The 18,368-nt window shown below is 38.8% G+C and overlaps 1 protein-coding gene across 1 annotated transcript in view; it reads right to left on the bottom strand.

The window, feature by feature from the left end:
* DGKK (diacylglycerol kinase kappa) overlaps positions 1 to 18,368 on the bottom strand; it is a 160,139-nt gene that overhangs the window by 34,505 nt on the left and 107,266 nt on the right. Inside the window, exons 8-12 of the mRNA XM_060138458.1 lie at positions 8,958 to 9,060; positions 3,991 to 4,174; positions 3,159 to 3,267; positions 2,223 to 2,362; positions 1,227 to 1,308 (exon numbers count right to left, since the gene is read on the bottom strand). Of these exons, the coding sequence (XP_059994441.1) occupies positions 1,227 to 1,308; positions 2,223 to 2,362; positions 3,159 to 3,267; positions 3,991 to 4,174; positions 8,958 to 9,060 (618 nt within the window). The remainder of the gene's footprint in view (positions 1 to 1,226; positions 1,309 to 2,222; positions 2,363 to 3,158; positions 3,268 to 3,990; positions 4,175 to 8,957; positions 9,061 to 18,368) is intronic.

The following is an 18,368-nucleotide window of genomic DNA, read 5'->3' as shown; positions in this document are numbered from 1 at the left end:
AGTGAGAGAGTGGCATGGACATATACACATTACCAAGTGTAAAATAGATAGCTAGTGGGAATCAGCCACATAGCACAGGGAGATCAGCTCAGTGCTTTGTGATCACCTAGAGGGGTGGGATAGGGAGTGTGGGAGGGAAACACAAGAGGGAGGAGATATGGGGATATATGTATATGTATAGCTGATTCACTTTGTTATAAAGCAGAAACTAACACACCATTGTAAACAATTATACTCCAATAAAGATGTTTAAAAAAAAAAGATGAGACAATGATGAAATCAAAGAGGAAATCAGAAAATACCTCGATACAAATGAAAGTGGAGACACAACATTCCAAAATCTGTGGTATGCAGCAAAGCAGTTCTAAGAGGGAAGTTTACAGTGATACAGGCCTACCTCAAGAAATAAGAAAAATCTCAAACAACTTATATTACCAACTAAAAGAATTAGAAAAAGAGCAAACAAAACTCAAAGTCATCAGAAGGCAGGAAATAATAAAGATCAGAGAGGAAATAAATAAAACAGAGACCAAAAAAACAATAGAAAAGATCAATGAAACCAAGATCTGGTCCTTTGAAAAGATAAAATTGATAAACCTTTAGTGAGGCTCACCAAGAAGAAAAGAGAGAGGACCCAAATAAAATAAGAAATTAAAAAGGAGACATAACAACCAATACCACAGAGATTCAAAAAATCATAAAAGAATACTATGAACGGTTATATGCCAACAAAGTGAACAACCTAGAAGAAACAGACACATTTCTAGAAGCATACAATCTTTAAAGACTGAATCAGGAAGAAATAAACAATCTGAGCAGACTGATCACTAATAGTGAAACTGAATTTGTAATTTAAAAAACTCCCAGCTAACCAAAGTCCATGACTGGATGGCTTCACAGGGGAGTTCTACCAAACATACAAAGAAGAGTTAATACATATTCTTCTCAATCTATTCCAAAAATTGAAGAGGAAGGAACACACTGTAGTTAATCCATACTTTCCATAAATATTTTGAGTGACTGCATAAGTAGATGGCTGACTGAATTATATCCCCAACACCTAACACAGTTTTTGGTAAATAACTGCTAATTGAAATGTCCCCAATCTTGAATGATCTCATCCTTATCAAGCCCATGGACTATACAAAAGCTTCTCTCTGGGTTTAGCCTATTATTTCAATGTGTAATAAAGATGTTGGCCTGAATTATAGCTAGGCAGTTGTTACCTCAAATCGGGGTACATCCATTTCAACTTGTCCTCTTAGCAATGGGGTTTGTCTGGGAGTCTCACGGATCATCACACTCCATCTGAAATGAAGTTTAGACAGATATTTAGGGCTCTGTTTCATCACAGGTTGGCACCAATGCTTCACATGTCACGAAAGGGGTCAAAATATTTATGTGATGGGTAGGGATGAGTTGTAGGGGTTGCCCAAGTTATCTCAGGTCACCTGATCTCAAGGTATATCCCAAGAGAGACCTCTGCTTCATGACTTCTCAAGGCCAGTGTGATGGAAGGAATTCCACCACAGAGTTCTCAGAGAGCAGTGCTTCTCAAGCAGTGGTAACTACCAAGATCACCTGAGGTGCTTTTGTAAAATACACATACCAGGGCTCTACCCAAGACCTACTGAATAAGAATATTTGTGGTAGGGCCCAGCTTGGTACCTTGAAAAAGCTCCCCAGGTTATCCTTATGAGCAGCCATAAATCAAATACTATGCCCCCACATAGAAAGTCTTTCTTCTCAGAAGATTGGAGGAGAATACTGTCTCTTCTCTAGGGCACAGATAATCAGGCCAGTTGTTTATGAGCCCTCTTTTTTTGAGTTTCTTTGAGTACCTGATGAAGCTATAGAATAGTTTCTATACTATCCTAGAATAGAACAGAAAGATGGAAACTTTCCCAAGGAAAAAATATGCTTACATGGATAAATAGCTATGCAATTTGAAGTAGGTTTATAGAACCCTTGAAATTTACCAATGGGTGCTCCTGCTCTAGGATCTTTTAAGTTTGAAGAGGGGCTTCAGTGATGTTTAAAGGATACACAGTAGACCCTGGCTTCTTAATAGGCAAAGTCCCCCAAATTTCCTTGCACCGAAGCCAGAAAGGCAATGAAGCTCTGTGAGGGAGTTTAGAACACTCCTGACTGAGATGATGTCACTGGGAGTAACTGGCAAGGGAATGGAAAAGCCACAATGACCTCATCTTTCAGCTACTCACCTGTCTAGAATCCTCACACTAGCTTGCTCCACTCTGTTGAGGATGTTCAGAGGTGATTTGTTTTTGTTCCAGAACGCACCCCAGCCGAGGACACGGGCCAGATCATTACCGGTTCCAAGAGGGATGACTGCCAGCTGACACTGCAAGAACAAAACCGGGCACCCTTTTCAGACAATCCTACCAAGATCCACCCATAAAAGAACCCAGAGGGTGCTTTTTGGGGAAAAAATATGGTCTCAAAACTAGTGGCAATAAGGGACCTATGATTTTAGGAAGTGTAATAGGAAGATGTTTGAAGTTGAGTGAAATTTTCCCTAAGGAGTTGGGTCCCACTCTTGGCAATACAGAACCTACTCAGTAAGGGGACACGTTGCTGGAATATGACAATATTTGTAGCCATGCTTTTAAAAGAGATATATAGCCACAAATTTCTATCTAGGCTGGGCCAAAGAGGTAAGGTGCCTTAAGGAGACAAAGCCACTGCAGTCAGAAGAGCAGGGGGCTGCTTAGGGAGAGGGGGGAGAGGTAGAGGAACATTTCTGCTACTCTAGAGACTTAGGGAAGAAACTCAGTGTCCTCAGAAGGGGTAGGGAATTGGGAGTTGAATGCTGCCTGATGCCACTTCTGTTTTTCTTGCTTTCCTCCCCTTCAAATCTTCATTTTGGGGCTTGGGAAATAGAGCACTGCTCATTTTTTTCTGCTAACTTCCTCTTTCTTCCTTCCTACTATTAGATAACCAGAAAATGGTATAGGTGAGCAGGCTTAGATTGGGAATCTACCAGTCAGGTTGACTGTGAAACCAGTAGGAAATGTTCTCCAGGATAGATCAAGTATTTTACAGACAAGGAGAGTAAAGACCAGGGACTTCTTGGGATAAGCAGCGCCACACTGCCAGTCTCTTTAGCAATGGCTAAATTAAGTCAGCTAGGGACTCACCCGTTCGTGTAATCCAAAGGCATCAATCAGAGATAAGACCCAGCTCACGCTGCCGTCTCCACCACAAACCACAATGCGAAAGCGAACAAAGTTCTTGAACATGCAGAGCCTGGAAGGAAGAGGGGAAAGGGGAGTTATTTCATGAGCTGATGAGTTTTACAACTCTTTCCTACAATGTGCCAGGAGCTAAGGACTGCTGCTTCTGCACCCTGCTATCAGGCTACATGTTTCCTTTCCCTTAACCCCTATCTCTCTGTGTACCTAAGATCATAGGGAATGCTCCCACAGGCAATCCTGGAGATCAGGCCTTGCCTCAACCTACACTCTTCTTTGCCCAACCTTGTTCTGGAAGTTACTAGCTGCCTAGCCTAATCTACTTGCTGAGGCCCAGGAAGAATATCTTGCACAGTTGCCAGTGGGTTCACAGAAACCAGGGCTGAACAGCCAGATGGTCTCTAAATAAAACAGGCCTGTAGTAGAGATGTATCTACTTGCCCCCAAGAAAAAGAGTGAGTGACAGGAATGGTGGAAAATAATATCCATTTGCCTCCTCCTCTGAAGTCAGGAGACATAGTTACCTTTTCCAACTGGAAAAGGTGAAGCAAATCTGAGAGCAGGACATAGGCTTGAAAGGATTTCTGGGAGAGGGCTAAAAGTCCTCCAGCCAGCCAACTCAAGATGCTGTGGAGTTGTGTTTGTGTCCTGACTTGAGAAAATAGACCTTTCCTGCCCAGGTACTAGAACTAATTCCAGGAAGCCTATCCTACTCTAGAATGTGTAGAGGGGGGAGTCCCTTCTGTACCCACAACTACATCCCTTACCCCATGCTTACCCAGCTTCAGGTCCACCCTTCGAAAGGTCAAACACTTGAGACGGGTTAAGGTATTGCTTGAATTTCCGGAGGAAGACGATCCCTTGGTGATCGCCACTTTTGGAGTTGATGAAGATGAGAAGGGGGCATGAACAGGCTGAAGACCAATCAAGATTCCAGAAATCTGGAGATACTACTAATTGGCCTAATAATGCATACAACAGAAAGAAAAGGGAAAAAAAGAAAAGGGCCATTTAGATGGAAGCAAGGCATGACTTAACATCAAATTTTGCAAAGACTTTTTAAAAAACAACTTTATTGAGGTATAATTGATATACAAAGAACTGCATACATTTAATGTGTACAATTTAATGAGTTCAGACATATGCAAACACCCATGATACCATCACCACAATCAAGATAATAGACATCCAACACCTCCCACAGCTTCCCTGTGCCTCTGAGACTGAGGGACAGAGGGGAAGTTAGATGCAAACCAAAGGGGCTTTTATTTAAGAAAACAACAATAGCTGGTCTTTGCCCAGCTGTTGCCAGGTAACCAACATTTTCTGAGCAACTACTATATGCCAATCATCATGCTACATACTGCTAGGGGTCTAGCTCTTGCCCTCAAGCTGGGGAGACAGATTCATACACAGCAGTGTATTGGAACACAAGGAATAAAAAAAATTGGTGCCACAACCAAAGATCAATAAAATGTCAAGGGAAAACTGAAGAAGGAGAAGGTTGAGAGCCCAGGAGGAGGATCAGCACACCCAACTTGTCCTCTCTCTGCCTGGGATAGCTCAGTTCTTACACTGAGAAGATACAAGGTCAGGAAAGATGGGGAGAAAAGGCTGCCTTTCAGCCAGGAGCTAATGACAGAACATATCAATGTGGAGTGAAGCAGGGAGCTTTAATGGCTCCTCTAAAGTTCTGGCAGAGCAATCTAAGTTATCATACCAATTATCAGGGGAAACAAGACTATAGGGAAATTGTCTGGACAAGAGAGAGGCTTTTAATAATCCCCAACACTGAAGTTCCCCATAGAGAAGTGGAGTTATAGCAGTCTAAATTGCCATAGCCTGCCAGCTCATACTGGGTCATAGAGCCTGTTGGCAGGGAGACAGGCAGTGAGCAATGGCCTCATAGGAGATGCGAGACAAATTGTGAGCCTCCAAACCTCTGAGCTCGTGGCTTGCCAGGGATGCCCCAGCAAAAATAAATGCAAAGGGAAAAAAGCATGTGGCTTGCTCCTGAATGGTGTGTGCCACAGGGAGAGAGGCAAGTTGAAGTGTCCCATTTGTTGTAACCTGAGTAAAAGGGAGCCTGAAGAGGAAGACTGCTGACTTGAGCAGATTTCATGGCTGTTTTGCCTGGAAAAATCTAAAGCAAGCTTCCTCTATGGGCCAATTTCTACTCACTGGCCAGTGGAGCTTGAAGACCTCCTAAGCCAGCTAGCCTGTCATGCACCAAAACTTCAGGGTTTGCCAGGGCTCATAGCTGCAAGGGGAGTCTGCTATGTCCCTTCAGTAGCATAGCTTGGAAGTAATTACCCTCCCTGAACATGTTATCCCTTTTCAATATTTTATTTTACAAAATATATGTTAACACAATGGTAGTTAAGACATTCATTCATTCATTCAACATATATGTATTGAGGGCATTCTTTGTGCCTGTCCTTGTTATGTTCCGATATACAGTGATAGACAAGATATAAATGATCTTTGCTCTTGTGGAATTTATATTCTAATGGAACGATGCAGACCATAAATAAATACACAAATAAATATAGAAAATAATGTGATATGAAGAAAAATAAAGCAGGAAAAGGGGAATGGAGACTGATGGGGGTGTTGTTTTAGACAGGTGGCCAGGGATGGCTTCTCTGGTGAGATGACATTTGAATGAAATGAGGTAGTGAGCAATGCAGGTATCTGGGGGAAGAGTTTTTTGGGGGTCAAGAGGAAGAATAAGAACCCACCCAGAGAAGGGAGACTGCCTGGGATGTTTGTGGACAGTGAAGAGAATAGCATGGCTGCTGTGGAGTAAGTGAGGGAGAGAGGTTACAGGGCCCACATAAAATGACAACAAAATGTTAGACGAATCCTGTGAACAAGGTGACAAAAATGGTATTCTGGGCTGGAATATAGTGATATTAGGCAGATTCATAACCAGGTAAATGATCATGTCCACAAGGTTGCTTTTGAATAGGCTGATGTTAATTGTAAGGGAATGTCCAGTACTATTCAACAATGTTAACCAATTTAAATAAAAACATGGAAGGCTAGCTTGTCAACTTTGAAGTACCTAAAGCAGGAGGGAGAGCCACTGGATGACAGAATCAAGATTGAAAAATGACCTTAACAGGCAGTAGGGTCAAAGTAAACAAGCTGAAAAGGGGATAAATGTGAAGCTTGGCCTTTAGGCATAAGGACATAAGTTGCAGCAGAACAAGACAATAGGAACTTGGCTTGGCAGCATCAAGCGTGAAAAGGGCTTAGGGGATTTACTTGACTTTAAGCTCCAGATGAGTCAACAGTCTGAAAGAGCTTAAAAAAAAAAAAAGGATCGTGCTTCTTTGAGCTAAGTTAATATAATCACAGTGCCCAAAACCAAGGAGCCAAGAGTCCCTCTCAAATTTGTTCAGTTCATACCACAGAAAGATGCTAAATTAGCATAAGGTTGGCTTCCTGTTCCCTTCCTGTATTTTAAAATCCTCTTTTAAGATACTAACTCATTTAACACGCATAACGCACTTGAGTATAACTTTTATTCCCTATTGGCAGAAAACAAATGATACATGAGGCACAGAGAGGTTAAGTAACTTGCCCAAGGTCACACAGTTAGTAAATGATGGAGTATGCTCCCGGGAGTAGTAGTATCAGCATCATTTCTTGTAAGAAATGGAAATTCTTGTGCCCTACCCAGATCTACTGAATCAAAAGCTCTGGGGCAGGGGCATAGGGCCTAGAAATCTGTGTTTTAAAAAGCCTTCTGGATGATTCTGAGGCATTCTTGTATTTGACAAATACTGCATTATACTGTTTTGCCCCCATATAAATCAGGGATCCTGTCTTAGTCATATCTTATTCTCTACATTGTTATCACTGAGCCTTACATATACGCAGTATTCAGTAAATGTATTAATGAATTCATATAACAAATCTTGACTGTGAATATACCATGTATCGGGTTTGAGTTAAGTGCTAGTGATAAAAGAGCTCACAGTCTGGAGTGGGAGACATACATGTGACGAACTATAATATAGTGTGTTAAGTGCTCTGAGATATGTGTTCTGGGTTTACAGCAAAGGAAGTAATTTATTTGTCTGGAGAAATGGGGAGGGGCAATTACAGAAGTCTTTAAACAGGAGACAGTGTTTGACGTTGCTCTCACCCTCTAGGATGAGAGAACAGATAGGGTAGGAAAAAGGGAAATTAGAAGACATCAGAAATTAGAGTTTGTTGACTGAATAAATAATGAATGAATGCTAATCAGCAATGGCATGTGCTTCCTCAGAAAGTCATCAAATGGATACCGCCACCTTGGATGCTGGAGAAGGGATTCCCTAGCCTGGCCAGAGGGTTGGACCAGATCATCTTTAATGACCTCATCATCTCTAAGATGGGTGGGACTTCCCAACAGGGAACATTAAAGAGTGTATTTGCCTAGGCCAAGAAGCCAGAAGGAGTCAAGAAGATATGGAGGTTTCAAAAAATACTCCTAAGAAACCACAGGCCAAGTAACACATGATAGAAAGAAGGGCTCTCAAGAGTGACATTCAATTGGATCAAGATTGCAGATGACTAGGATGAAAGGCTAAAAGCTAACTCATGGGGCATTGTATGAGACATTACACAAAAAGAATGGCTTAGCACAGGTGCTTCTAAGCAATAATATGTCATCGGTGGAAAGCAAAAGAAAGTAGTAATGCTATCAGTTGACCATCTATAACAAGAATAAGAAATGATATAAGATGGGAAAAAACAAACTAAAAAACCCAACTTCCACAAGAACACAGAACATGTTGGGCCAATTACAAAGGAGAGGTGGCAGCCCCTTAACACCTATTTGGGGGTGATTTATAAGATGCTGAGGCGGCCATCCTTCAGTCTGCCCAAAGACATCTTCCCCAGGTCCCTGTGGGGTTGAGCAAAGTCTCAGATTCAAGACTTCATTGACTTTCATTAGCAGCCTGAGTAGACTTGGCTGACTAGTTTGATACTTTTCCATCTTGCCCCTAGGCCCTTCTTTCTCCTAGCCAGTCAAGTGTCTCTTATATACCAAGTCATCAATCTCATCATCTCTCTAGTCAGCTATCTGGTAAGTGACTCTATGTGGATAAATATTTGAGTAGTTCTGAGAATAATATATGCATGCATCCCTGAGTGGGGGATGTGTGTCTGTGCATGTCATTATGGGGACATATGAGTATGCTTGCCTGCAGAAAACTGTGTGAGTGGCTCATTCCATGTATCAATGTCTGTCTGTATCTGTGTTGGGGTTGGGAAATGAACTGGAAGAGACTAGAGTGGCTCAGAGTGTATGTACTCGTATGTGCACACACGTACACATGTGCTGTGTCTAGTTCTAAAACTGTTGTAATGGTTACAGGAATCCTTGCCCCCTAGCTAATGCTGGCTTTTCCTTGGCAATGAAGTAGGCAGCAAGCAAAAAAAATTATTTCATGGATTATCTACTGTCTCGAAATCATGTAAAAGCTGAAATCAATTCTGATCATTTGGAAACAATTTTGACAGAGGCTACAAAGAGCATGCCCACATACATATACACCATAAGCAATATTCACCATCCCAAAAGTCTAAAGGAAAACATGAGCTGTCTATACACATATGCACACTCGTACTCCCAGAAATGTTTGATTGGTTGACCAGATTAATTTAATTGCAGTCTTTTTCTCTAGGCTTTACATCTTCCCTCCCTCCCCAATGTATTCCCCAATGTATTAAAGTTTAGCTACTCACCATCACCCTTGGGGTCGCTGAGGGCAGTGGGAGGAATGACTGATGATCGATGACTTCCAAACCAGCATTCCTTGGAAAACCGTCTCCTGCAGTCATCATGCACCTGGAACAACAGGAGAAGAAAGAAAAAACTTGAGTGGGGTGAGAAAAGGATAAGATAGATCAGCATTTTGTCCCAATTCTAAAATTTAAGTGCTCAGTATTCAAAACTCCCTTTCTGAGATTTGGTGCCATACACATACCCCTGACTCAATCTCTCTTTCCACTCTGAGCCTGCACCATCCCTGAGTGTGACCTCTGAACTCTGTTCCTTTCAAAGGTGGCTTTCAGAAGATACATATCACAGGCACTGCACAGATGCCAGGCCTAGGGCACAATTTTAGTGGCCTACACAATGGGTAGTTTACTTGCAGTATAAGAGTGCAAATCCTGATAACATGTTGTTATGCTTCATTCCTTACAACAACTGTGTGCTGTAGGGAAGACATATTAAGTTTGTTTTAGAAATGAAGAAACCAAAGCTCAGAGAGGTAAAGGATCTTGCTCAAGGTCAAACAATTGGGAAGTGAAAAGGTGGAGACTCTGCTGCCTTCCCCACTAATGGCATATTTCCCAGATTTCTGATATCTTCAAGCATCGCTTCCTGGAAAGCTACACAGTTCCTAGAAGACATGAATCTGGCCTAATTATGCAAAACAATTAAAAGAGATCCAGAGGACAATCAGAGTCATCTTCTTTTTTATTACAATATAACTGAGATAAGCATTACACTAATTTCAGGTGTACGGCATAATGATTTGATATTTGTATAAACTGTGAAATGGTCACCATAATAAGTCTAGTTAACATCCATCACTATACATAGTTACATTTTTTTCCTTGTGATGAGAACTTTTAAGATTTACTCTCTTTTTAAAAAAATTTTAAATTTTATATTAGAGTATAATTGATTAACAATGTTGTGTTAATTTCAGGTATACAGCAAAGTGATTCAGTTATACATATACATGTATCTATTCTTTTTCACATTCTTTTCCCATTTGGGTTATTACAGAATATTTAGCAGAGTTCCCTGTGCTATACTGTAGGTCCTTGTTGGTTATAAGATTTACTTTCTTAAGGAACCCTAACATCATACTAAAGGAATCCATCAAAACACAAGGAAAGAAACCGGGAGGAGTAGACAAGAACAGAGAAGAACTACAAAAACAACCAGCAAACAATGAACAAAATAGCTATAAGTAAATACCTATCAATAATCACTTTAAATTTAAATGAACTAATGCTCCAATCAGAAGATGTAGAGTGGCTGAATGGATACAAAAACAAGGCCGATATATATGCTGCCTGTAAGAAACTCACTTCAGATCTAAAGACACACACAGACTGAAAGTTATAGGATAGAAAAGGGTATTCAATGCAAATGGAAATTAAAAGAAAGCCATGGTAGCAGTACTTATATCAGACAAAATAGACTTTAAAGCAAAGACTGTAACAAAACAAGGAGGGACATTAAGTTATGATAAAGGGGTCAATCTAACAAGACGATATAACATTTGTAAACATTTATGCACTCAACAGAAGAGCACCTAAATATATAAAGCAAATATTAACAGAAATAACTGAAGAAATAGACAGAAATACAATAATAGTAGGGGACTATAATACCCCAGTTACACGAATGGATATATCATCTGACAGAAAATCAATGAAGAAACACTGGCCTTAACACATTAGATGAGATTACCTTAATATATACACCTATAGAACATTCCATCAAAAAGCAGCAGAACACACATTCTTTTCAAGTACACATGGAACATTCTCCAGATACATCACATGTTAGGCCACAAAACAAGTCACATTAAATATAAAAAGATTAAAATCATATTAATCATCTTTTCAGAAAACAACACTATGAAACTAGAAATCAACTACAGTAAGAGAACTGGAAAAAACACAAACACATGGAGACTAAACAGCATGATGCTAAACAACCAATGGTCAGTGAAGAAATCAAAGAAGAAATAAAAATATACCTTGAGACAAATGAAAATGGAAACATAACTGTCCAAAATCTATGGGACATAAGGTTAACAGCTGATCTTTCAGCAGAAACTCTGCAAGCCAGAAGGGACTGGCAGGACATATTTAAAGTGATGAAGGAGAAAAACCTACAACCAAGATTACTCTACCCAGCAAGGATCTCATTCAGATTTGATGGAGAAATTAAAACCTGTAGAGACAAGCAAAAGCTGAGACAGTTCAGCACCACCAAACCAGCTTTACAACAAATGCTAAAGGAACTACTCTAGGCAAGAAACACAAGAGAAGGAAAAGACCTACAATAACAAACCCAAAACAATTAAGAATATGGGAAAAGGAACATACATATTGATAATTACCTTAAATGTAAATGGATAAAATGCTCCCACCAAAAGACACAAACTCACTGAATGGATACAAAAACAAGTCCTGTATATATGCTGTCTACAAGAGACCCACTTCAGACCTAGAGACACATACAGACTGAAAGTAAGGGGATGGAAAAAGATATTCCATGCAAATGGAAATCAAAAGAAAGCTGGAGTAGCAATTCTCATATCAGACAAAATAGACTTTAAAATAAAGACTATTAGAAGAGACAAAGAAGGACACTACATAATGATCAAGGGATCGATCCAAGAAGAAGATATAACAATTGTAAATATTTATGCACCCAACGTAGGAGCAACTCAATACATAAGGCAAATACTAACAGCCATAAAAGGGGAAATCGACAGTAACACAATCATAGTAGGGGACTTTAACATCTCACTTTCACCAATGGACAGATCATCCAAAATGAAAATAAATAAGGAAACACAAGCTTTAAATGGTACATTAAACAAGATGGACTTAATTGATATTTATAGGACATTCCATCCAAAAACAACAGAATACACATTCTTCTCAAGTGCTCATGGAACATTCTCCAGGATAGATCATATCTTGGGTCACAAATCAAGTCTTGGTAAATTTAAGAAAATTGAAATCATATCAAGTATCTTTTTGGACCACAATGCTACGAGACTATATATCAATTACAGGAAAAGATCTGTAAGAAATACAAACACATGGAGGCTAAACAATACACTACTTAATAATGAAGTGATCACTGAAGAAATCAAAGAGGAAATCAAAAAATACCTAGAAACAAATGACAATGGAGGCACGACAACCCAAAACCTATGGGATGCAGCAAAAGCAGTTCTAAGAGGGAAATTTATAGCAATACAATCCTAGCTTAAGAAACAGGAAACATCTCAAATAAACAACCTAACCTTGCAACTAAAGCAATGAGAGAAAGAAGAATAAAAACCCCACAAATTTAGCAGAAGCAAAATCTATGGGACAAAGCAAAAGTAGTCCTAAGAGGGAAGCTCATAGTGATACAGCCCTACCTCAAGAAACAAAAATCTCAAATAAGGAATCTAAATATACATTTAAAGGAACTACAAAAAGAAGAATAAGTAAAGACCAAAGTTAGAAGAAGGAAAAAAATAATAGATCATAGAGGAAATAAATAAAATAGAGACAAAAATACAAGAGATCAATAAACATAACAGTTGGCCTTTTGAAAAGATGAACAAAATCAAGAAACTTATTTAGCCAGCCTCATCAAGAAAAAAAGAGATTACCTAAATAAGTAGAATCAGAAATTAAAGAGGAAAAATTACAACTTGACACCACAGAAATATGAAGGATCATAAAAGACTACTATGAACAATTATATGTCAACAAATTAAACAACCTAGAAGAAATGGAAAAATTTCTAGATCATATAATCTTCCAACACTGAATCATGAAGAAATAGAAAATCTGAATAGACAGATTATTAGTAATGAAATTGAATCAGTAAGCAAAAAACTCCCCCAAAACAAAAGTCAAGGTCCAGATGGCTTCACAGGTGAATTCTACCAAATATTTAAAAATACTTAATATCTATCACTTTCAAATTATTGCAAAAAATGAAGACAAAGGAATACTTCCAAACTCATTCTACAAGGCCACCATTAACGTGATACCAAAACCAGACAAAAACACTGCAAGAAAGAAAATTACAGGCCAATATCTTTGCTAAATATAGATACAAAAATCCTCAACAAAATATTAGCAAATCAAACTTAACAATACATTAAAAGACTTATACACCATGATCAAGTGGGATTCATTCCAGAGATGTGAGGATGGCTTAACACCCATAAATCAATAAATGTGATATGCCAAACTAACAAAAGGAAGGATAAAAGTCACATGATCATCTCAAAAGATTCAGAAAAGCATTTGATAAAATTCAATATCAGTTTATGATAAAAAATTCTTAACAAAGTGGGTACAGAGGGAACATACTTCAACATAATAAAAGGCCATATATGACAAACTCACAGTTAACATTATATTCAATGTGAAAAGTGGAAAGCTTTTTTTTTTTAAGATTAGGAATGAGACAAGGATGCTCACTCTTGCCACTTTCATTCAACATAGTATTGGAAGTTCTAGACACAGAAATGAGGCAAGAAAAAGAAATAAAAGGCATCAAAACCAGAAAGTCAGAAGTAAAACAATCAGTATTTTCAGATGACAGAATACTATATACAGAAAACACCAAACACTCCACCAAAAATCTATTAAAGCTAATGAATGAATTCAGAAACTTGCAGATACAAAATTAATATACAGGACTTCCCTGGTGGCTCAGTGGTTAAGAATCCGCCTGCCAATGCGGGGGACATGGGTTCGAGCTCTGGTCCAAGAGGATCCCACATGCCATGGAGAAACTAAGCCTGTGCACCACAACTACTGAGCCTGAACTCTAGAGCCCATGAGCCACAACTACTGAGCCCTCGTGCCACAACTACTGAAGCCTGCATACCTATAGCCCATATTCCACAACAATAGAAGCCGCTGCAATGAGAAGCCTGCGCACCTCAATGAAGAATAGCCCCCACTCACTGCAACTAGAGAAAGCCTGGGTGCAGCAATGAAGACCCAATGCAGCCCCAAATAAATAAATTTATTAAAAAAATTAATATACAGAAACCTGTTGCATTTCTATACAATAATGATGAACCAACAGAAAGAGAAATGAAGGAAACAATCCCATTTATAATTACATCCAAAATAATAAAATACTTAGGAATAAATTTAACCAAGGAGTTAAAAGACCTGTAGCCTCAAAACAATAAGACAATGATTAAAGAAACTGAAGATAACACACCAAAAATTGGAAAATATGCCACACTCATGGATTGGATGATTCAATATCATTAAAATGTCCATATTACCAAAAGAAATCAACAGATTCAACGCAATCCCTATCAAAATACCAGTGGCACTTTTCACAAAACTAGAAAAAATAAATATAAATTTTAATGAAAACACAAAAGGCTCCAAATAGCCAAAGCAATCTTGAGAGAGAAGAACAAAACTACAGGTGTCACACTCCCATACTTGAGAGTATACCACATAGCTATAGAATTCAAAAGAGTATGGTACTGGCACAAAAACAAGATGCATAGATTAATGGAACAGAACGGAGAGTCCAGAAATAAGTCCACACTCATACAATCAATTAATCTATAATAAAGAAAGACTATACAATGGAGGAAGGACAGTCTCTTCAATAAATGGTGCTGGGAAAACTGGACAGCTACATGTAAAAAAATGAAATTACAACATTCCTTAACACCATACACAAAAATAAACTCAAAATGGATTAAAGACCTAAATGTAAGACTGGACACTATAAAAGTTTTAGAGGATCAATGGTGAAAAACAGAAACCATTTCCACTTAGATCAGGAACAAGATAAGGTTGTGCACTCTCACCATTATTGTTCAACATAGTTTTGGAAGTTTTAGCCACAGCAATCAGAAAAGAAAAAGAAATAAAAGGAATCCAAATCGGAAAAGAAGAAGTAAAACTGTCACTGTGTGCAGATGACATGATACTATACATAGAGAATCCTAAAGATGCTACCAGAAAACTACTAGAGCTAATCAATGAATCTGGTAAAGTAGCAGGATACAAAATTAATGCACAGAAATCTCTTGCATTCCTATACACTAATGATGAAAAATCTGAAAGAGAATTTGTGGAAACACTCCTATTTACCATTGCAATGAAAAGAATAAAATACCTACGAATAAACCTGCCTAAGGAGACAAAAGACCTTATAGAAAACTATAAGACACTGATGAAAGAAATTAAAGATGAAAAAACCAGATGGAGAGATATACCATGTTCTTGGATTGGAAGAATCAACATTGTGAAAATGGCTATATTCCCCAAAGCAATCTACAGATTAAATGCAATACCTATCAAACTACCAATGGCATTTTTTCACAGAATTAGAACAAAAAATTTCACAATTTGTATGGAAACACAAACGACTCTGAATACCCAAAGCAATCTTGAGAAAGAAAAATGGAGTTGGAGGAATCAGGCTCCCTGACTTCAGATTATACTACAAAGCTACAGTAATCAAGACAGTACGATACTGGCACAAAAACAGAAATATAGATCAATGGAACAGGATAGAAAGCCTAGAGATAAACCCATACACATATGGTCACCTTATCTTTGATAAAGGAGGCAGGAATGTACAGTGGAGAAAGGACAGCCTCTTCAATAAGTGGTGCTGGGAAAACTGGACAGCTACATGTAAAAGAATGAAATTAGAACACCCCTTAACACCAAACACAAAAATAAGCTCAAAATGGATTAAAGACCTAAATGTAAGGCCAGAAACTATAAAACTCTTAGAGGAAAACATTGGCAGAACACTCTACAACATACATCATAGCAAGATCCTTTTTGACCCACTTCCTAGAGAAATGGAAATAAAAATAAACAAATGGGACGTAATGAAACTTCAAAGCTTTTGCACAGCAACAGCAACCATAAACAAGATGAAAAGACAACCCTCAGAATGGGAGAAAATATTTACAATCGAAGAAACTGACAAAGGGTTAATTTCCAAAATTTACAAGCATCTCATGCAGCTTAATATCAAAAAAACAAACAACCCAATCCAAAAATGGGCAGAAGACCTAAATAGACATTTCTTCAAAGAAGATATACAGATTGCCAACAAACACATGAAAGAATGCTCAACATCAGTAATCATTAGAGAAATGCAAATCAAAACTATAATGAGGTATCACCTCACACCAGTCAGAATTGTCATCATCAAAATATCTACAAACAATAAATGCTGGAGAGGGTGTGGAGAAAAGGGAACCCTCTTGCACTGTTGGTGGGAATGTAAATTGATACAGCTACTCTGGAGAACAGTATGGAGGTTCCTTAAAAAACTACAAATAGAACTACCATACGACCCAGCAATCCCACTACTGGGCATATACCCTGAGAAACCCATAATTCAAAAAGAGTCATGTACCACAATGTTCATTGCAGCACCATTTACAACAGCCAGGACATGGAAGCAAGCTAAGTGTCCACTGACAGATGAATGGATAAAGAATATGTGGCACATATATACAATGGAATATTATTCAGCCATAAAAAGAAACAAAATTGAGTTATTTTTAGTGAGGTGGATGGACCTAGAATCTATCATACAGAGTGAAGTAAATCAGAAACAGAAAAACAAAGACTGTATGTTAACACCTATATATGGAATCAGGAAAAAAAAAAGGTTCTGAAGAACCTAGGGGCAGGACAGGAATAAAGATGCAGACATAGAGAATGGACTTGATTACAAGGGGAGGGGGGAGGGTAAGCTGGGATGAAGTGAGAGAGTGGTATTGACATATATACACTACCAAACGTAAAACAGATAGCTAGTGGGAAGCAGCCACATAGCACAGCGAGATCAGCTCGGTGCTTTGCAACAACCTAGAGGGGTGGGATAGGGAGGGTGGGAGCGAGACTCAAGAGGGAGGGGTTATGAGGATATATGTATACATATAGCTGATTCACTTTGTTATACAGCAGAAACTAATACAACATTGTAAAGCAATTATACTCCAATAAAGATGTTAAAAAAATAAAAATACAACTAAAAAACAACCAAAACTCTTAGAGGAAATCATAGGCAGAACACTCTTTGACATAAATTGCAGCAATATTTTTTTCTAGCTGTCTCCCAAATTAATGGAAATAAAATCAAAAATAAAGGAATGGGACCTAATTAAACTCTAAAGCTTTTGCACAGCAAAAGAAACCATAGACAAAATGAAATGAAAACCCACAGAATGGGAGAAAATACTTGCAAACAATGCAACTGACAAGGGATTACGCTCCAAAATTTACAAACAGCTCATGAGGCTCAATATCAAAAAAACAGGGCTTCCCTAGTGGCACAGTGGTTGAGAATCTGCCTGCCAATGCAGGGGACATGGGTTCATGCTCCAGTCCGTGAAGATCCCACATGCCACGGAGCAGCTGGGCCCGTGTACCATGGCCGCTGAGCCTGCACGTCCGGAGCCTGTGCTCCGCAGGGGAGAGGCCACAACAGTGAGAGGCCCGCATACAGCAAAACAAAACAAAGCAAACAAACAAACAAAAGAAACAAACAACCCAATTGAAAAATGGTCAGAAAACCTAAATAGACATTTCCCCAAAGAAGACATACAGGTGGCCAGGAGGCACATGAAAAGATGCTCAACATTGATAATTATTAGGGAAATATAAATCAAAACTACAATGAGATATCACTTCACACCAGTCAGATTGGGCATCATTAAAATATCTATAATCAATAAATGCTGGAGAGGGTGTGGAGAAACAGGAACCCTCTTATACTTTTTGTCGGAATGTAAATTGGTACAGCCACTACAGAGAACAGTATGGAGGTTTCTTAGAAAACTAAAAATAAAGCTGCCCTATGACCCAGCAATTGCACTCCTGGGCATATACCCAGAGAAAACCATAATTCAAAAAGATACATGCACCCCAATGTTCATTGCAGCACTGTTTACAATAGCCAAGACATGGAAGCGACCTAAATGTATATTGATTTTGAATCCTACAACTTTACAGAATTTTTTTTAATGCTAACAGTTTTTTGGTGGAGTCTTTATGGTTTTCTCTATATAATATTGTGTCATCAACAGTCGGGATCGGTCAAGATGGCAGAGAAGGAACACCCTGAGCTTGCCTCCTTGAACAGGCACACTAGAAATTAGAACTACTTACAGAGCAATTATTGATGAGAAAGACCAGAAGATTAGCATGAAAGTGTTACAATTAAAGAGATAAAGAAGGAACCACAATGAAATGGTTAGGGGAGTGGAGACACAGTACAGTCGAGAGCCATATCCCTGTGTGGGTGACCCACAAGTGGGAGGATAATTATAATTGTAGAGGTTCTCCCCATAGAGCAAAGGGCCTCAGCCCCTCATT

The sequence above is a fragment of the Lagenorhynchus albirostris genome, chromosome X (assembly GCF_949774975.1).
Source record: "Lagenorhynchus albirostris chromosome X, mLagAlb1.1, whole genome shotgun sequence".
Taxonomy (NCBI): domain Eukaryota; kingdom Metazoa; phylum Chordata; class Mammalia; order Artiodactyla; family Delphinidae; genus Lagenorhynchus; species Lagenorhynchus albirostris.
The sequence above is the reverse complement of the archived record's forward strand: the minus strand, read 5'-3'. Positions and strand labels throughout refer to the sequence as shown.